At 42.5% G+C, this 21,739-nt stretch overlaps 1 protein-coding gene across 1 annotated transcript in view; it reads right to left on the reverse strand.

The window, feature by feature from the left end:
- Positions 1–21,039, reverse strand: part of LGR4 (leucine rich repeat containing G protein-coupled receptor 4) — a 179,473-nt gene extending 158,434 nt beyond the window's left edge. The window contains exon 1 of the mRNA XM_060263211.1: positions 20,741–21,039. Coding sequence (XP_060119194.1) covers positions 20,741–20,925 — 185 coding nt within the window. The 5' untranslated portion in view covers positions 20,926–21,039. The remainder of the gene's footprint in view (positions 1–20,740) is intronic.
- Positions 21,040–21,739: the final 700 nt, after the last annotated feature.

Consider the following 21,739-nt stretch of genomic DNA (forward strand, 5'->3'; position numbering starts at 1 on the left):
AAAAAACAAAGCAATATTTTGCATTCCTCTCAGTTTTAAAATTAGTTTGTTGTTGTTTTGTAAGAGGGGTGTGTGGTGGGGGATAATTTAAAAATGGGGTGGCTGCATTATGTTTCATATTTTTGGCATTTTAATATGCAGGCCAGAAGAGACCACATGGCTGTGAAGAATGGTGGAAAATGATACGTTCAAAAATACCATGTGGTAAATATTTGGTTTGCCTTTGTGTGTGAGGGTGGCAGGTGAATGAGTTTAAGGGCTTTTTCCTTTTTAAAAAACCAGTTTGAAAAAGCTAATGTTTTTTTATTAGGCCAGCATGCCCCTGACAAAGATGCTAATGGGCCTTCTAAGGAAAATTTCCCTCCTCCCTTATCCCTGTTGGAAACCAAGAGACGCCTAAAACCATTGTCTGGTAAATTTTAAGTTTTGCTTCACTTATCAAAGATTTCAGGTTTTCACGGCTGGTAACATCATTAGGGTTTGTAGAATCTTTCAGGATCAAGTGCCGTGTTCTACTGGAGAAAGTTTTCCTTCTAGACGTTTCGTTCTCCGCAGCTGAGAACGAAACGTCTGGAAGGGAAACTTTCTCCAGTAGAACACGGCACTTGATCCCGAAAGATTCTACAAACCCTAATTTTGCTTCACTGTTTTGGATTTTTATTTTAAAAAGCAAGCTTAATGTTTAATTTTTATATGGTGGGGAAATGATTTTTAACTTTGTTCCTATGTAATAACTCTCCACAGTAGATGAGAAAAGGCACTGAGTTAATAATATTTTTGCTGAGCCTTAGCATTTTATTTTCATTCAATCTTCTCTCCTAAAGATGTCACAAACCAGAGATATCCTCAGAGCACAATGATCTCCACCTCGCTGAGGTCTGGATGCAGCCATGAAAGGATCATCCACCCCGCCCCAGCCAAAAGGATGTGGTAAAGTGAAAAGGAAAAACACAAACCAAACAGACTGTAAACACCTACAAAAGGGTGCTTTTGAACCACCCTCTAAGAAACAGAAAATTGACAACGCTAATGTGGATGCGTCTTTTAGGGACACGTGCCAATGCATGCTAAAATTGCTGATGGCTACAACAGCTAGAATGCAAACAATTGCTGACCATGCAAACAGTTTTCAATCATTGGGTATAGGCAGCTCCTGCAACCCCTTAATTGCTGCTTTTAAAGGCAGACTTATGGGTTTCGGGAAAGGTTCTGAAATTATTTTACAAACTGATTTGGTGTGTAAAAGCAAGGAAAGGGGTGCAAGCCGGGTTAAAGGCTGTCAGCCCCACATTAATATCACTACAGATGCCCCTTTTAGTGAGATATGTGAGCGTGTGTTGAAATTGCTTGGCATAACAACAGTTGCTGTGCAAATACTTAACGGCCAAGCCACAAGCTTTCATTCTTTGGGGCTAGATGGCTCTTGCAATCCCTTAAATGCTGCTTTAAAAGACAGCCTTGTTGGTTTCTGGAAAGGCTCTGAAAGAATTTTACAAAGTTCTACTGTATGTCCAAATGGGAGAGCCCTGCAGGTAGGCGCGGGACAGGTCAGGGGGCCTCGTCACACACACCATAGGAAAAGCAAGCATTTGAAATTGAGAAAGGTTTGGCAAAGAGTTCTTCAAAAGCACCTCAAGAATGCAAAAAAGTTTAAATCTAAACAAAAAAGAAGTGACTCTCTTTTAAGGTTTCTTAGCAGAGTCAGGGCCTCTGAGAGGCCAAATGTTAACACAGGTGATGGCGCCTCTCTCAGCACAGACGTAGAGCCTGCTACCACCTCCATATTGCCAAATAACAATGCAGTCCCTGTCTCTGAGTATGCAAATAATAATTCAGTTCATGGTGCCCCTCTCAGCAAAGAGATAGAGCTTGTCGCCAGTTTGGCAAATAACAATGCTGCTGCTGAACAAGGCCCCTCGTCTCCCCCACAAAAACCGTCCCCTAGCCCTGACACACCAAAGGTTTACCTTAAAAAAGTTGGAGAGTGGGAAAAGACATCTTGCAAACGTGCCAATGGATCAGTATTCAGAGGCCTTCAGGTTTGTAAACTTAAAGCAGTTAAGCCACCCCGCCCTCATACAAGAGGTAATACGGGAAGCTATTCAGGGCGTTCTTAACGACATGAGAGCCAGAGTCCAGGATGGTGATTTAGTGCAGCTCCATATCGATGGGGCGGGCCTAAGCAATCCCCTGCATTCTGTAAGGAGGCCAGCAGGTGGCTTTTCTGTTGATGAGTTTATAAATCAGATGTCAAACCTCATGCAGCGTAATGCCGAAATTCATCTTCATGGAACCCTGCGCTTAATTATGACAGTAATAAGGAATAGAGGAGGGAGAGGGAAGTACCATCCTCTATAGTAAAGTTACCAAAAAGAAGCGACAGAATTTATTAAATCCAGATCATGGCAATCGTATTCGGTGCTTTGGGATGTCTCACTGATGTTATGTCAGAGAAGTTGGTAACCATCCCTGAATTAACAGAAAGGGCATGGCTGTTGTACAGAGAGCTTGGGTTTTCAGATGAACAGGAGATATTATCGGATGTTGCCACCTTTGAAAATACAGCTGTCGCATGTGCTTGGACTCCAAATGTAGTCCTCAGCGGAAGGTATAATGCAATAACTGCAAAGTATATTGTAAATCCCGGATCTGCCTTGAAAAACAGGGATCTGCCAGACAACTGCAAAACCAAAATATATTGTAAATCATGCCAATCCTATGCTCCAAAGAAACACACATACCATGTTCGTTGGTGTAAGCAATGCAAAGAGCCTGTGGGGAATATAAATAGCCACCACTGTTTCATGCCTCCTCTTAAAAAGGTTGAAATTGGCAACAATTATATATTTTACGATTTTGAATGTATGCAACAGACTGGCATACATATTCCACATTATAACTAGGCAATGGGGCTAGAGGAAAGTGACACCTGAAAATTCAAAGGAGAGGGCTGTGTGTCAAGCTTTGTTAAAAAATTCATCAACAAGAAATTCAAGAATTATAACTTCCTAACGCATGATGAGAAGGGGTATGATAATTACTTTAGCATTACGCAATTATTAGTAGAAAAGATGGAAGTCAACCTGCTTATGCAAGGGGGGAAGCTCATGTGCATCATGGTTAAGAAGCTAGGCATCAGATTTCTGGATAGCTTAAACTTCTTGCCAATGAAGCTAGCCAAATTGCCACAGGTCATGGGTTTCTCTGGATGTAAGGGGTTCTTCCCCCATTACTTTAACACAGCTGCTAATTGGAAGTATGTTGGGCCGATGCCTAGGATGGAGGATTATGGTGTTGATAGCATGATGAAGGGTGAGAAAGCAGAGTTTCTTTCCTGGTACATGGAGAACAAAAACAATGAATTTAACCTACAAAAAGATCTGGCCTATTATTGTCAACAAGATGTTAAAATCTTGAGAAAGGCTTGTCTCTTGAACAGGGAGGAAATTATATCCATGTCAGGAATTGACCCCTTTAACCACATAACTCTTGCTGGGGTGTGCATGGCAATGTATAGGCACATGTTTTTGAAACCTGATACAATTCCCTCCTGCCACATGACCATTACCACAGGCAATAAAAGCGTTTTTCAACCCCATCCATACAGTGGCTAATGTATATTGAGCACAAGGAGGGTCTCCAGATACAGCACGCCCTGAAAGCTGGCGAGCTAAAAGTAGGACATTATTTTCTTAATGGTCATGCGGTGGTTGGGGGGGTGACCAACAGCCTTTGAATTTAATGGCTGCTTTTTCCATGGTTGCCCCACATGCTACAGCCCCAGTGATAGAAACCTGCTGAAAGATTCATCCTTTGCTGACATACTATAGAACCCTGAGGAAAGAAAGTTACTTGAAAAGCCATGGGTATGCTGTTAGGTCCATATGGGAACACGAGTGGAGGGAGATGGTGACAGCTGACAGGGAGCTTGGAGGCTGAGTGAGAAGAAATTTCATCACAGCTGCTCCCCAGAGATGCTCTCTTTGGGGGCAGAACAAATGCCATTTGCCTCTATTACAATGCTGAAGCTGGTGAAAAAATACATTACTATGATTTCACCAGCCTGTACCCTTTTGTCAACAAGACAAAAAAATATACAATTGGACACCCCCAAATTATTTATAAGGACTTTGCCCCAGTATCGGAATACTTTGGCCTGATCAAACTGAAGGTGGTGCCACCTCGAGGTCTCTTTTTCCCTGTATTACCCTACAAGGTGGGGGGGGCAAACTTCTGTCCCCCCTCTTTCACACATGTGCAGAGACTAAGCAACAAGAGCGTTGTATGCATTCTTCACTGGAAAGAGTACTAGAAGGCGTGTGGTGCACAGTGGAACTGATGAAGGCCCTCGAGAAGGGGTATCAGAGCATGTCCATTAGCGAGGTGTGGCATTTTGAGGAAAGCTCTGAAGACCTGTTTTCTGAATACATTAAAGTGCACCTCCGCCAAAAACAGGAGTCTTCTAGCTATCCTAGCTGGTGTACAGATAAGGGGAAAAGGGCCAAATACATACAGGATTACTTAGAGAAAGAGGGTATTCAGTTGCGTCCTGAACACATAGCTGTCAATCCTGCAAAGAGGCAGATTGCAAAATTATTTTTAAATTCCTTGTGAGGCAAGTTTGGTCAGCGTTCAAACTTGGTAAACACTACCATAGTGAGGGATACTACCAAGCATCTAGAATTTGCCTTTTCTCCAGCATATGATGGGTCAGGGTTTGACATAATTGACAATGAAACAGCAAGCGTGTCCTGGAAACACGCAAAAGATACAGTTACCGTAGCTGGCAACACGAATGTTCTGATTGCATGTTTTACAACATCCTAAGCACAGTTAGAATTGTATGAAATTTTAGACAGGCTGCAGAACTGCGTCGTTTACCATGACACCGATTCAGTCATTTTTGTCAGTAGGGAGGGGGATTTTATTCCGGCTCTCGGAGATTATTTAGGAGATCTGACATCGGAACTCCCACCATCTGAACATATCACAGAGTTCGCGTCAGCAGGTCCTAAAACCTATGGTTACAAATTGTCGGGTGGAAAGGTGTGCATGAAAGCCAAAGGCATCACCCTCAATGTTTCTAACTGTGAAAAAATAAACTTTAATACCTTGAAGGACCTGGTCTTAGATTACACTGCCAAGCAGGCATCTAAAAAGATGAGAATCCAGCAACCCTCCATCATAAGGAAAAAGAATCAGTGGCTTATTGAGACAGGGCCACTTAAGAAAATCCTCAAAGTCGTTTATGATAAGAGGGTCCTTGTGGACAAATACAGAACATTGCCATACTGTTTTTAAAATGGATGTACGGTGGAAACATCCATTTTTTGCAGTACTGGCAGGGCCTAGCAATTATGGCAAGAGTGTCCTTGTAAAAAGTATTTTAGACAATGCTCAACATGTGCTTTCTGTATCACCTGATAATGTTATGTGGTTTTACAGCTGTTGGAAGAATCTGTATGACAAAATCCTCTGTAAATTCATGTCTGTAAAGTTTGTTGAAGGGCTGCCTGAAACCCTAAACGATGATCAACTGCTCCCTGCTAATAAAGTAAGTCTGATTATAGTGGATGATTTGATGGACTCTGCTTGTCAAAACCCTGAAATTGAGAGCGCCTTTACCAAATACGTGGTGGGCCAATTAGTTGCGTCCGTGATGCCTTTCTTTTAACTCCTCGCTGTCTTTTAAGGTACATGAGGCCTGAGCCCTCTTGTGGCATAGGGGGACTCACTTTATTTAGAATAGCACCAGAAACATGACCTACTACATCTTTGGCTATATTTCTGGCGGTGGTTCTCACATGGGGCTTCATGAGTTCAAATCCCCTTCTCAAAAGAGGGACAGCTTTTCTGAAAAGGCTCCGAAAAATTCCACCTACCCCAGCCCCATACATCACTGGGGCACCATGGTAACCAGGGAGAGCATAGCCAGCCTGGTTCTTATAGTAATTCCTATAGAGGTTAGGATCCCCATAGCTTTTTAAGATGACCATCTTTGCGTGCTTAACAGACCAGGCCTTTCCACAGACGAAAGTGAAGCTTCACGATCACCTTACCAAACTGGAATGGCATATTCTTGTTCTGGTCCGTCTTTATTTCAATAGTGATGGTTTCTATGTGGTGCTTGTTCACAGGAATATAGTGTGGCTTGTCATAGATATTATTGATACAGTCGCCAGTCTCCCCTTGCACAGTGATACAACGCAGTAATGGAACATATGCATCACCCACAATTTGGTGATCCACAATGTCTGTGTAAATGTACAAAGTATTGAACCCCCCTGTGATGTCTGCTGTAAAGTTTATGTTTTGGATCACCTCATCTAGAGGTGCCCCTAAAAGGTGAGACAATTCTTTAGAAGCTGAAAAGGTATAAGTAGGCGGTGCTTTTAGACCAATCTTCTTATACCGTGGGTCATAGTCCATACTTAGTTTTGGGGGTGGGGGGATGTGACTGTATAGTGGTGTTCAGTTTCACCACCAGGTCAGGAATGCTTTTATAATAGCCGCTACTGAATCTGTATTTCCACTGTTTCTCTTTGGTAACGATTATGATGGTGGAATCTTCAGTGAGGGTCTTCCAGCTGTGAGGATACTGTATTTCCACAAGCTCAACCTCCCAGGCCCCTGGAAGGTCCAGTGACCGTGCTAGATGGGTGGTAAAGGCCGCTGTAGTGTTCTGTGGAAAAACACTTGCGCATTAGTTGCTAGGAAGGGTGATAAAGAAGCTGCTGTCAGCCATTTGTTTCTATATAGAATCACAGAGTTGAGAAGCAGGAACCCAGCTTTATCAGGCCACCCTAACCACTTCACTAGATGCTGTTTTCTCTTCCCCCTGCCTTTGGAGGCTAAGATTTTCTCAATTCAATACACTCTGTCTGCTTTACTCTTAACTTTTTGTAGCTCTTCAAGATAGAATGAGCCTATGACGGGGTCTCCAGCATAATCTTTGAGCAAGTACACAGGCATCTTGCCTCTACAGATGACCTGTTCTACTATAAATAGTTCATCTGTGAAGCTCCGTTCATATCCTTTTACAAAAACCTCCTTTGCTTTTAGACACATGCACATGATCTCCTTTTCTAATGAAAGGACTCTCCTTTACATTTGCCCCAACACAGTCTCTGTAAAACGTTTTCCACGTGGTATGAGCGTTGGTGTGGTTTACATCCGCAGGACGCGCTCTGATTGTCCTGTGAAAGCTGTGGTTGTAACTTTTAATAAGCAGCGGCAGTACATCAATATATCTGAAGGTGTTGTTGGCAGTAAAATACCTCCACATTTTTGTTTTTAATGTTTGATTGAAGTGCTCTACGATAGCTGCTTTCACTTCATTATGGGTGTAAAAGTGGTGGACTCCGTGTTGCTTTAACATGCTGCTTACACACTGGTTTAGAAACTCTTTACCTGCTTCAGTCTAAACCTTGGCAGGTATTCTACCTTGTTTGAAAATTTCCTTAAGGGCTTTCAACACCCTCCCCCCTGTCTTGTCTTTTAAGGCCAAAGTCCAGGCATATTTAGACAATACGTCAACCACTGTTAAAATGTACTTGTAGCCATCATTATTTTTGGAAAATTTCTGCATATCAACTGAATCCGCCTGCCATTGGGCATCAAGACCAGAAACCATGGTCTTGTTTCTCTTAAAACGGATGCAGGCTTCCTTATGCAATGTGTAAGCATCTTGTTCTGAAAGCCAGTTAGTAACATGATTTTGAGTGAGTGCTTTACACTGGCTGCCTGGTAGAGAGGCCTCACCCCGCCAAAGCTCCCTGCTTCTCCGGGTGTATAATACATGCGCCTTAAGACCTCCTCTTCATCAACTGCCCCCATCATCGCCCGCTTAATTCAGAAATGATCACACAAGGTTATAAAACAAATGTCTTTATTGTAACAAAACTACATCTTATTATTCATTTTATTCTTTTTCTTGTCGCACTGGGTAACTTTGGTACAGAAACATGACACACACGATAGATGCACGTCAACAGGGTTACCAATGTGAAGATTACTGAAAGCCTGGATAAAAGTCTAATCAAGCTGTCAAAATAAAAAGAACAACTCAGTGAAAAAATCCATCACCCGCCTTCATTATACACCCATTCACAAAAACTGCTTTTCCTGATTACCTGTGAGTTTGACACCGCGTTCTCTTGTTCCACGGATTTGTCTAAAACCTCTTCATTTGCACACCCCCTCTGGAGTTTCTTCATCATCTTCAAACTGCTCAGCAGGGTCCCGGTAAATACACCACAGCGGGTTGGGCATTCCCACCTCCATCTCATCTTCAGGGCAGCTGGAAAGCACTGTCCACACATCATGCTGGCTTCCCCATGCAGGCATCATCATGTTTTCTGTTCTGCCATTTACTTCTGGAGTTGTGAAATGCTCGGGCATCTCTGTAGCCTCATTGGAGGCCAAGTAAGTACAGCGCATAGGACAACTCCGCCAAAATACACAGTAGATGCAGAAGGGATGTCAAATACCAGCTGCGTGGCAGGAGCGCCAATGTTGTTGAAGCTAGGCTTCCAAATTTGTGTCAAGGGCAACCTCATGTAGAGAGTGTTACAGTAGTCTATTCTCGAGGTGACCATCGCATGGATCACTGTTGCGAAGTCACTGGGCTCCAGGTATGGAACCAGCTGCCTTATCTTGAGAGTCATGGAGTAAAAGGACAGGTCCTCTTGTGGATCAAAAATTGGGTGAGTAATAGGAAGCAGAGAGTATAAACGGGCAGTCTTCGCAGTGGAGGACGGTAAGCAGTGGGGTGCCGCAGGGCTCAGTACTGGGTCCCATGCTCTTTAACTGGTTCATAAATGATTTAGAGTTGGGAGTGAGCAGTGAAGTGGCCAAGTTTGCGGATGACACTAAATTGTTCAGGGTGGTGAGAGCCAGAGAGGATTGTGAGGAACTCCAAAGGGATTTGTTGAGGCTGGGTGAGTGGGCATCAACGTGGCAGATGCGGTTCAATATGGCCAAGTGCAAAGTAATGCGCATTGGGGCCAAGAATCCCAGCTACAAATATAAGTTGATGGGTTGTGAACTGGCAGAGACTGACCAAGAGAGAGATCTCGGGGTCGTGGTAGATAACTCACTGAAAATGTCAAGACAGTGTGCGTTTGCAATAAAAAAGGCCAACGCCATGCTGGGAATTATTAGGAAGGGAATTGAAAACAAATCAGCCAGTATCATAATGCCCCTGTATAAATCGATGGTGCGGTCTCATTTGGAGTACGGTGTGCAGTTCTGGTCGCCGCACCTCAAAAAGGATATTATAGCATTGGAGAAAGTTCAGAAAAGGGCAACTAGAATGATTAAAGGGCTGGAACACTTTCCCTATGAAGAAAGGTTGAAACGCTTGGGACACTTTAGCTTGAGAAACGTCTACTGCGGGGTGACATGACAGAGGTTTACAAGATAATGCATGGGATGGAGAAAGTAGAGAAAGAAGTACTTTTCTCCCTTTCTCACAATACAAGAACTCGTGGGCATTCGATGAAATTGCTGAGCAGACAGGTTAAAACGGATAAAAGGAAGTACTTCTTCACCCAAAGGGTGATTAACATGTGGAATTCACTGGCACAGGAGGTGGTGGCGGCCACAAGCATAGCCACCTTCAAGAGGGGTTTAGATAAAAATATGGAGCAGAGGTCCATCAGTGGCTATTAGCCACAGTGTGTGTATATATATATGTGTGTGTGTGTATATATATAATTTTTTTGCCACTGTGTGACACAAAGTGTTGGACTGGAAGGGCCATTGGCCTGATGTAACATGGCTTCTCTTATGTTCTTATCTGCCTAATATGGTAAAATGCGGATTTGGCAGTGGCTGCTACCTGTGCCTCCATCGTCTACGAGGGCTCCAGGAACACCCCTAAGCTCTTGACTCTAGAAGCTGGTGCTAAAGGCACCCCATCAAAAGTTGGCAAAGGGATCTCTCTCTTCCCAGACTGCTGCGGCTTAGGCACAGAACCTCCATCTTTGCTGGATTCAATTTCAATCCACTCTGCCTGAGCCATTTCACCACAGCTTGCAATGCCAGGTCCAGATCTTCCAAGGCACAACCCCTGTAGTTGTGTTGCCACTGCCTTCTCAATAACTTTCCCCCAAAATATAAAAGATAACACATAACTAGTGATATTATACTTGAGAAATCTTCATCCAAGTAGTTCGGTCAGGGACCTCTCTACTTGCCCTAAAACTCTTATGACAGTAGAGAAGCTCAGCAAACTGCTGACAAGAGGTTTCACTATCAGAACCTTCAGTTCATTTCAACACAGGTACTCTAAAATTATAAATACACAATGGAATCCAGCTACAGTATAACTTCTGTGCATAATTCTCACTGAATCCAAGAGAACTGACACATGTGCCTAGTGACCAAACTGCAGCTTCAAAATACTGCATCAGCCTTCCTTGTATACAGTGCTCATGTACACACATTTGAAATAAGAAATGCATTGAAATACTCTAATTATGAAATGCAATTCTGATGGTATTCCTATAAATTCAAGACACTTACAGTGTTGCATGCTGCAGTTCATCTAGCATTTCAGCAGCTGAACAGTACTCAACAATATTGCTATTTAGTGTTTCCATTCACATTTATGAAGACAATGTTAGCTTGAGTACTTGAATGCCATAGCAGTTCAGAGATATGCCAACTGTGACTCAACTTAAAACAAATTTTCATTGATGTATAATCCATAGTTGACAGAAAACACCACCATAGGGAGATTTCCAAAAATGGATCAAGCTTAAAAAAAAATTAAAACACAAGTACATCTTTTATAGATATCATACCCAGACTATAGGGAGAAATATGCAGACACTATCACCTGTTCAGAAGCAGATCCTTTCTGTTTTGTCTCCTTAAACATATGTCAGAACAAAGCTATGTGGCTCACAGATATGTGTCTGTAGCCTGAGTTATATATTGCAGTGTTACTATGACACAATATTTTAAAGCTACATTCTTTTTAAAATAAGCATTACATTTTCATTAAATTGGAAGTAACTTTACATACTGAATTCCCTGTGGCTTTCCTACTGTTTTCATGACTTCCTTTTAGACTTTTTTTAAATTGCTCCTTCACAGACAACTAAGCTAGCACAAGCAGACTGCAATGTATTCCTTTTTTCATATGAAAATTGAGATTGTAGATATCATCATATGAAGACTGCATACACCATCATAGAAGTCCCAGTATTCAGGGGTGCTAAATTATGTGTTACTTCCACAAAAGTTAACACCTGTTGTGTGATCTAAGCATAAGGGAAACATCATATCAGCTGATTTACCATGTATGCCACAGGCCATCTCAGTCAGTCTCAATTATTCCAGTCAGACTTTGATATGGTTAATGAACCACAGCCTAACCCACAGACATAGGGATGATTCATAAGTTTGGTCAGTGACCCCAACAACAGAAGCATGAGGTTTATAACAGACAGCTTCAGACATTTTCACAATCAGAACAATGTTCATAAATGGGTTGTGTCACAGGCCATCAAGCATTGGCCCTTATTCATAACCAAACTTGCATCGCTGTTTAATCAGATAATTGTTTGAATTGTACAAGTGACAAAATACCACCAACTTTTGCCATTTCATGGCCCTCTGCTAAATTGTTTATATGCTGACTGCAGTTAATTTGCACTGCTGGGTCATTTATTAAATGCTAGCTAGCATAGAAATTACTGTCTCCAACAATATATCCTCACAAGGTCAACCGATTGCAAAGATGTACATGGCAAGAATAAATTTTAATTTTCATGCTCCAATAAAAATGGATTCTTCCAGAATAGCTATCATATCCACTCAAAAACTTGATTAGCATGCTAAAAAGGTAAAGGTAGTCCCCTGTGCAAGCACCAGTCATTTCCAACTCTGGGGTGATGTCACATCACGACATTTTCACGGCAGACTTTTTAACAGGGTGGTTTGCCACTGCCTTCCCCAGTCATCTACACTTTCCCCCTAGCAAGCTGGGTACTCATTTTACCAATTTTGGAAGGATGGAAGGCTGAGTCAACCTTGAGCCAGCTACCTGAACCCAGCTTCCACCGGGATCGAACTCAGGTTGTAAGCAGAGTTTAGGACTGCAGTACCCCACTCAAAAATACACCAAATGAAAACTACTTGTATCCAATTAAAAATGAAAAGTTATTAGGATCAAGAACACAGAGTGGTAACAAATTCCTGTTAGATTATCAAGCTGAGAAAGAGTGACATACCTCAGATGGATTCAGGCAGGTAGCCATGTTGATCTGGAGAATAAGGTTTGAGTCCCGTAGAACAAAACAGGAGTCAACACCACCTTTAAGACCAAGTTTTATTCAAAATGTAGCTGGTAGGCAATGTGTCGCTCTGCTCACTGGGCCGGATTCCTTGTCTGATGGAAGTGTGCTTAGAGCACACGAAAGCTTATGTTCTGAATAAAACTAAGTTGGTCTTAAAGGTGCTATTGACTCCTATTTTGTTCTACTACTTCAAACCAACACGGCTGCCTGTTTGAGTCCAGTGGCATCTTTAATACCAACATAGTTTTATTCACAGAATAAGCTTTCATGTGTAAGCATACCTATTCAGATACCTCAAATGTTACAATACAATGAGATAGTTCCAGTCAACCTTTCCCCTCAGTCTTATTCATTTATACTTTCAATTTATAGATTATAGTTCACAGGGCTCTGGGTGATGAACAATTATAAAATAAGATACAGTGTTCATAATAGTATTAAAATTATAGCACAAATTAAGCTTTAAAATACTCATTACATTCATAAAACAATCTCCAGATGGCATATAAATTTATTCTCAAGTAGTTCCAGACTTTGTTGCCTCATGGGCAAGATAAGGAGAAGAGGGCAGAAAAGATGGAAGAGAGTAAAGGGGGTGGGGGTGCCAGATAAAGCCTGTTGCTGTCCTCAACCCAAATCCTGGTAGAGCATCTCTGCCTTGCAGGCCCTGCAGAATTGCATTAAGTTCCTCAGGGCCCTGGTGTCATGTGGCAGAGTCCTACCAGGTTGTAGCCAGGATTGAGAAGGCCCTGGCTCTGGTCAAGGACAGCCAGATGTCTTTAGGCCAGGGACCACTAGCAGATTGTTTTCAGCAAAGTGTTAACATTATTTGGGGGAAATATCAGAGAAGGCAGTCCTAAAGATACATGGGTCCCAGACAGCTCATTGCCCTGAAGTTCATTACCAGAACCTTGAACTTGACTCAGTACTCCACTGGAAGCCAGAGCAACAGGTACAGCACAGGCTGAATATGTGGTGTCCTTAGCACTCCCATCAGGACGCACGCCACTGTATTCTGAACAGTTGGCGTTTCCAGGTTAGTCTCAAGGGCAGTCTCAAGGTCAGGCCAATCTAGAGCAAGTTACAATAGTCTAACCTGGAGGTCACCATTGAATGGATAACAGTAGCTAGGTCAGGGCGCAACATGTAAGGAGCTAATTGCCATGCTTGGCATAGATGAAAAAACACCAGCCTTGCAACATTTGTGACTTGGGGGGGGGGGGGGCTCCATCAATAAGGAGGTATCCAGAATCCAGGTTCCCACTTCCTCTTTATGGCCTCCATTTCACATGAAGTTTAAGAATGCAGGTTCTATGATTCACATAATGGGGGGAGGGTGTTTCATTTAAGAGCACCTTTCCTTCCTTCTTAATTAGCAGAAGAGCTGGTTGGATCCAACCCAATATAATCCAAGAGCATATTACCAGAGAGTCCAAGCAACCTGCCTGCTGCTGAGATCTGTACAAGAAGTATCAAACTTAGAGTAACTTGGCCCCCCATCTACCTCTGAGTCCAAAGTGCTTTTTCATATCTGTGTCTACACAATCATAGTCTCCCTGTACTGTTACTACTGTATTTTACTTTAATTTCTACTGCATGTTTCTTTCACTTTCTGGATACCCTGAACACACTGCTTTTTTCCTGGGAAAATTTTACACATGCAACCTGTCTGCAAAGAGCATATTGATTGTGAATACTGTAATATGACTGCATGGCTGTGGGGCAGCACTTCTGATCTCAGAGACAAGAGTCCTGCACCCCACATTCACATCATGTTTTAATTATTCTTTAAGGCTATTTTTTCTTCTAATTCTTTAGAGGCTATTACATCACCAAAAAATTCAGAAACACAGGTAAAGCTGCATTTACTTTTTGTACCATATCCCAAGCAGGGCTTCCTTTAAAAAATAAGAACCTACAGAAAGCCCTTTGGAAGCCTAGTCCAATGCCACCTCCCATCTATATTAACATTGTTTTAGTCTCCTCTCATTAAAGAATATTGAAGCTCTGAATCAGGCCTCCTAAATAAAATAAACTGATATTTTGCTATAGGTATTTCCGAGAAGACTGCTGAGAGATAGAGGTAACGATTTACTATGATGCACATGTTTAAAACCAGGAATATGTATTTTGTTCCATACAGTCAATCAATTTCTCCAAGACACTGAAAAGTGTCACATTTCTTGTAAGTTAAGGTTTGTATTATTTTTCTGGCTGTAGAGTGTGAACAGTTACCCCCACATTTTTGTGGCTACAAACATGGGGGACAATTTTTCAACTTCTAATCATAAAAAACTATCATATGCTTGAAATACTTTTACATTAATTCTTTAAGAAATATTACATGTCTAACACATTCCTGAAAAACCCTGCATAGAGAACCTCAGAGTTGAAACTAGTTTTCATGGTCAAGTTAAAAAAAGTATAACTTTAAAAGATCTAAAGTTTTATTAAAAGCTAGGAAATATATGAAAGTTATAATTATTCTGCCCTTTCTACAAATCTAGACTATACTTGGACATCTACACTTTCTAGTACATTCTATTCAATAAGATACCATGGCCAATTTCCTCTTTTATTCATTTCAGTATGCAGTCATAAAAATAGTAAAAGTGAGTCTAGTTTTTCTAGATCTAAGCAGAACATACATATATGGCAGATCTGCAGTGATCATTTTTTTCATTTCAACCTAAAACCTACTAGCATTTATTTATTTCAGCTTATGTCATCATTTAGGGTGACAATCAATTTGATAGCAATTTTTTTAAAAAATCAATCCATTTTATTCAGTGGTGATTAGGAAGCCAGTATAACACCTTGAGTATTGTAAAACAGCAGATACTTCCAGTAGACATTTGACCAAATTTAACTAAGCATAGCACTCTGAGCGGCCTTGCATGGAAAAGATAAGTCTTTTCTGTTGGAAAATTATGGGCCTGAACACTCTGGAAGCTAAATGAAGATGTCTAGTATGAAAAAAGTAAACCAAATGGAACACAGTAATTGTGGTTTTAATATATATAGAATGGAGGAGAGAGAAAGATACAAACTAATGCAAGCAGACATGGGCAGGCTCTGTACAGCTACATTAGAACTACTATACTGTTTGCTTGGCAGGCCTCTAAAAAACAAAAGTGTAATGAAAGCACAGCAACCCCATCATAAGACGTGCACTGGAATGGGGTTATTTGTCCTCCAAATTCAATTCCCTAAACATAGCTGTTTATGGATTGCCAGCATTGTAGCAACAACTACCATATCCATAGTCAGAAATCCTGAAGTGGACCAGTTTTCATATAGTGCCAATTCCCTTCTTGGAAAATGAAGTTCCTTAAAAAACTGACATTGCACAGAAGTTTACCTACACTCACTATGGTCTCTGCCATGTCTCACTCTCTCATAATAATAATAATAATAAATTTTATTTATATCCCGCCCTCCCCGCCTAGGCAGGCTCAGGGCGGCTAACAACAGTTCAATAAAATTATACAATATAAGGTAAATTAAAACAACAATTAAATTATACAGTAGTTTAAAAACAACAATCTAAAACCAGTTCCAGTTGTCTGGGTCGTTCCATAATTTAGACGGCGGTGATCTTCTTGATGTTATTCTGTATATTTATATTATGGCAGGGGTCACTAGATAAAATCGTTGGTGGATTAAACAGCCATCCTATCAATGGTCTACAAAGGCCTGCTTGAAAAGAGTGGTCTCATTCATTATAAGATGCCCACCTGTCAACCAATACACTTTGATTTAATGGGACTCAAATTCATTAATACGCATGGCATGTAGATAAGTATTTCCGCCAACTAGAAGCCTGATTTCGGTATGAATAGTGTGTTCAAAATCATTCAAGTTGTCACTGCTACCCCATCATCTGAATGCAATGCAAAAATGGAAAGGATATATCAAGCATGACATACTGGATAACTGAAATTGAAGATCTAATACAAGCGGAAAATGAAAGTCAAGAAGCAAGATTCTTCTCCCCTTATAAAACAGTAATCCCTAAAAAATCAATAAAAGGCTGCAACTTTTGTAACACAACTTCATTGTGTTTGCATAGTCAACTAACTTATTAGACATTGTCCATGTTGCAATAGGAAAGTCACAACCTCTGCACACTCCTGAAAGCCAAATCAGACATCCTACAGACAAAGTATCTGAACTACATAGCTATAGACTCCAAACAGTGCTTTTGAATGTCTCATTAAGTTGTCTTCTTCCTTGTCGTATCAATTCCAGAACCTCTAATTTGTGCAGACTTAGGAAACATCTTCACCAACCATTCTTCACTATCCCACTTCTTTCATTCAGTTCCCTCTGTCAATATTACTGACAGATAACTGCATTTACAAACAAACCAAATAATTTAAAATCAATCTTAAATAGCTCTTGCCCTGGCTATTTAAGGCCAATGATATTTTCTGGGCAACCAGATAGGAAGTCTATTTTGCAAACTGACAGGATAGCTCTTTTTGTTGCTGCTGCTGCTGCTATCTGTTCCATCTACATGGCCTTATATGACTAATGCAGGTATGCGTAATCAGATGAGCTGGTTGAAATTATTATTGGCTAGCAATCATGTCATATGAAAGAATCTATACATGAATTCAAAATACGGTAATCTTCCTTCTCTATATAACCCTCATTTAACCTTACAGCTGTCATGTTCTTATATCACTCCCACAATTTAGGTGGACAGAGAGAAAGGAAGCACATTGCTCCCAAAATGTATTTTAGACATTTACAAAGATTGACATGCAATTTGGACAGTTCACGTATCATAAACCGTACCCTTGAAACCATGGCTTGCCATAGACTTAGTTATCTCCTCCTCGCTCTTTGGCTTCCGCCTCCACTTCTTGCTATTTTCCAACCATAGTTTACCACAGCAGCTAAGTTGACAGATAATATCTTCCTTCAAACCATGGTTAACAAGGCTGCTTCAAATCACCTGAAGCTACAGCTAGCAGATTCAGGTTCAAACTAAACATGTGTATTCATTTTAAAAAACATATCATTTTCCAAATCCAGTAACATGGCAGATATCTACCTATCTATAGCAGCAAAGCAAAAACCCACCTTATGAATCTGATAAGACTAGACTAGAACAACAATTTTAAAAGGTATCACAAGACTTCTAAGCACTATCATGGTGTAATGGTTAGAGTTAGACTAGGATGTGGGGGAACATAATTCAAATCCCAACTCAGCCACAAAGTTCACTGGGGGCACCTGGGACAGACTGGCTCCCTTCTCAGGCTAACCTACCTCAGAGTTGTTGTGAATATGCAATGGAGGAGAAGACATTGATGCCGTTAGATGCATCAGGGGCCAATTAGGGAGACGGTTTTTTGGTTGCAGTCTAATGCTTACATTGAGTTCTCCACAAAGAACTGCAAAACTCCATATAGTGACACAGACTTTTAAGGCAATGCTTTGCGTGTTTACTTTATCTATATCACAATGGGGCTTCTTTAGAAGTTAACTAGAACGTCTTACATTTTTATCCTACTCTTTCTCTAAGGAGCTCATGGTGGCACATTTACTTCACACTTGGACTAGGAGAGAGTGACTCAAGATCACAGAGCGAGTTCAAATGACAAGCAAGAAACCTGGGTCTCCCAGTCCTAGTCCAGTATTCTCACTGCTAGATCAGACCACTACACACACTGTTGATTAGTATAGGGCAGACTCAGTACAGGGTACAGTTCTTAATATGCTGATATTATTCAATAATGTTCTTTTTAAAAAGGTAATGAAATCTTAGTAATACAAGTTGAGTGCGGCTCCTAAACTGGACCTCATTACTATTTTTTACTATTAAACTGTCCCTGAGAGGTGGGGCACACCCAACATCCTATTATTCAAGGTATTAGGTTTGTGGCAAGACTTGCTTAACCAGGCAATTTTCTAATGCAGCCATTTCAAGACGCTACCCCCTTGAAGGGGAACTATCACCTCTAGATACACACATGCTTTTAGTACTCTGGTGGATAACTGGATTGTAAGGGGAGGGACGGTGGCTCAGTGGTAGAGCATCTGCTTGGGAAGCAGAAGGTCCCAGGTTCAATCCCTGGTATCTCCAAAAAAGGGTCCAGGCAAATAGATGTGAAAAACCTCAGCTTGAGACCCTGGAGAGCCGCTGCCAGTCTGAGAAGACAATATGACTTTGATGGACCAAGGGTCTGATTCAGTATAAGGCAGCTTCATATGTTCATGTTCAGTTCTCCCATTTTATCTTATATGCACAAGTGAGTGTCTAATACTACATATTATTTCTGTCAATAATGTATTGAATATGTACATATATTTTGAGTATTCCTGTTTAGACTGGCTACAAAAGAAAGAAAGGGCTGTTCAGGTGCTGTTGAATGAAACATTATAGGAAATGTAACACATACACTCAGTATCCCCTCTCTTCATGCTTCATACATGTGGTATTCCAAGTTAAAATTATACAGTCCTGCTTCAACTAGTTCATATGTCACCTAAGCCTGTTAAATATTCTTACTCATTTTATGCAATCCTAATCCTTTTTGGCTTCACATACCTGGATTTCTATTAATGTTAATCCTTCCACCTCCTCTAGATCTTTAGGCATCACAACACTGATGCATAATCCATTTAAAAATTAACAGATTCCTTTTGCCTGTTTCAAGTCTCCTCAGCTGACAATTTTCACATACCAGCCAACTACCTCAGAAACAAAACAACAGTACTTTACTTCTATTATTCCTCCCCTCCCCCCAATTTCATAGCCCTCCATCTGAAACACTGGCCTCCTAAATCCTTGAGTAACCATTGGTCAAAGTGCTGCTGGTCTTCACTGCCCAGTACTAATGTCAGCAGAATCTGGATTATTATAAGAAATTCCTCAGAGTGTTACAAATACCTATTCAGTCTGTCCCAGATGTGATTAAACACCAAAACTACATACCATAAAACTCCACGCCCTTGAAATCCTAGGTGCCGTACACACCTAACACTGCGTTTTATGGAGTTTCATAGTTATTACAATAGCTTTGTTAGAAAGGCTGAGGTTACTATTATTTGAATATGAATATGTTTTCAAAACCAAGGAGTCTAAACTAAGCCCCAGTAACTGACATGATCACCAAATCCCTGCCCCTCAACTGATTATACAAGCATGCCATTACTCAACAAGCTTCAATCTGGCAGCACCAAAATGTGTGTATTGTCTCTACCTTAACCAAACCATGTCTATGCTTGTTAACTGGAAGCATACATGTGCATTCTGCAGACCTGTGGTTTTGTTCATCTGACAAGAACAAGGCACTGGAACTATTTTAAGTCTCCTCCCCCCAGATCTCCATAGATCCTTCTCTCTCTCTCAAAAAAAAGCAGGAACGTAAGTAAATAACTGAAGTGTATTGACATTCAGGCTATGCAGTGTATAGGTTTTTTTTAAAAAAAGTCATAAAAGCATCAAGGGCAGTTCAATGATGGAATAGGTTGCCCAGGGATGTTGAGGATTCCCTCTCCTTGGAGATGTTTAAAGGTAGATTGGATATTTTTTGTCAGGGTATTTCCTGCACGGTAAAGGTTGGAATGCATGGATCTTAGGCCTCTTTCAATTTTTTAATTCTATTATTCTAATATTGCAAAGGCCATTCCCGCCCCCCCCCCCCTTCCAGCTTCTGAGCCTTGGAGAATAAAACAGGAAAAGTAGAGCAGAAACCAACAGCTGGACTCCATACTCATTAGTTCAAAACTAGAATTTGGGATTTACAGTTCGGATTTATGCATGCTTACTTGGAGATTAAATGAAGCACCCCCCCCCCTAATGTGAATACATAGGACTGTTGCCAGGAAGACCCAATCCTTGCACCATTTCATGGATCCAAACTTAGTTAGCTTCAACGCTTCTGACACCTGGAGTGGTCAGGGTGAACGCGAAGTTCCACATTCCTTTCAAAGGACAGTCAGCAGGGAAAGAGTCAGCCCTCGCTGCCTTTTAGCCACCCTGAGCGCGGGATGGAGCAGCTCCACAGTGTCACTGACAGCCCGATCTTATGCAGGATGACACGGAAGTCAGACCCTCCGAGTTGAGCGGGGCTTATTCCCAGGTTTTAAAAATCCGTCAGTGGTTTATTTGGGAGTTCGCCGCAGAGAAGGGACTTACTTCCGAGTAAGCGGGCGCGGAATGAAAGGATAACGCCGAAACCTGGTAGGCTGGCCGTGGTTGCCCCCCGCCCAGCATACAGGTAAACTCCGCGATCAGGCCAGGAGAAGAGAAAAAGCAAGAACCGCCCTGGGCTTCGTCGATCACTCAGGCCAGACTGTAAGGCGCGCAGCCAGGGAGAGAGCCCCACCGGAGAACCTGTTTGGCAAGGTGATCGCCAGAAGGGAGTCGGGAAGCGCCGCCGCCCCCCCTCCCCCAGGCCCTGGCGACTACTTACAGAGAGTGGGTGAAAGCGCTGAGTCCCTCGGGCACGGCCGTGAGCCCTCGGCCGGAACAGTCCACTCCTCCGTCCCCATCGCAGCTGCAGGAAGCCGGGCATGGAGGAAGAGAAGCGCCGCCACTGGGCCCAACCGAGCTCCCGAAGCCCCAGACGAAGAAGCCGAGCAGAGCCAGGCAGAGCATCGCGAGCGCCAGTCCGGGCTTGCGAGAGCTGCGAAAGGCTGTCTTGGGCGCCGCAGGCGGGGCTGGGCCGGCTTCGGTCCCCTCGAGGCGGAAGAACGAACCTTCTTCTCCGCCGCCTCTTTGCGGGCCCCGCGGCTGAGCCGAGTCCTTGTGCGGGCGGCTAGCCGGCCGCCTCCTTTCCCACCTCAGCGCCGAGCGTCAGCCAAGCGAGCCTTTCCCCCCTCCTCCGCCTCCCCTCAGCAAAACCCCCCACACACGAGGAGCCGACGCTGCAGCAGCAGCTCGCCTGCCTGCTCCATGGAAAGGCGGTAGCTCCTCGCCAATCAGCTCCGCGAGCAGGTAATAACGTGCCCCGCTGGGTCTGCCTCTGCCATTTCAACCGCCAAGCTCCCGGTGTGCGTGAAGCTCCAGTCCTCTAGGAAGTTAACCCTTCAGTCATTCCAGCGCTTGCTCGCTGACTGGTTTCTCTTGCTCTCCGATTCGGCTTGCCAGAAAGATGCCTCAGTGCTTTCGCCTTCTAGAGCTCCACCACAATATGGGGACTCCACTTCAGCAAACCCCGACGCCCGCTGCAGCGCTATGCAAAACAACGGGGTGTTTATGCTAATAAGACAGCTTTGCATTGGCGCGGAAGGAACCTCGGCCTGCAAAATATGCAAATTGCCCCCCCCTCGCACCCGCACTTCTTTCTTTTTTTATATCATTGGAACTCGGGGAGCAGCCAGCAGTAGGGGGGGGGAAGCCTTTGCCAGTATTGGAGGCGCTGGGGGGGGCGGGCTAGTACGCGATGAGTGACAAGAGGGGCGGGTCCAGT

The sequence above is a fragment of the Heteronotia binoei genome, chromosome 21 (genome assembly GCF_032191835.1).
Source record: "Heteronotia binoei isolate CCM8104 ecotype False Entrance Well chromosome 21, APGP_CSIRO_Hbin_v1, whole genome shotgun sequence".
In the NCBI taxonomy this organism is placed as follows: Eukaryota; Metazoa; Chordata; class Lepidosauria; order Squamata; family Gekkonidae; genus Heteronotia; species Heteronotia binoei.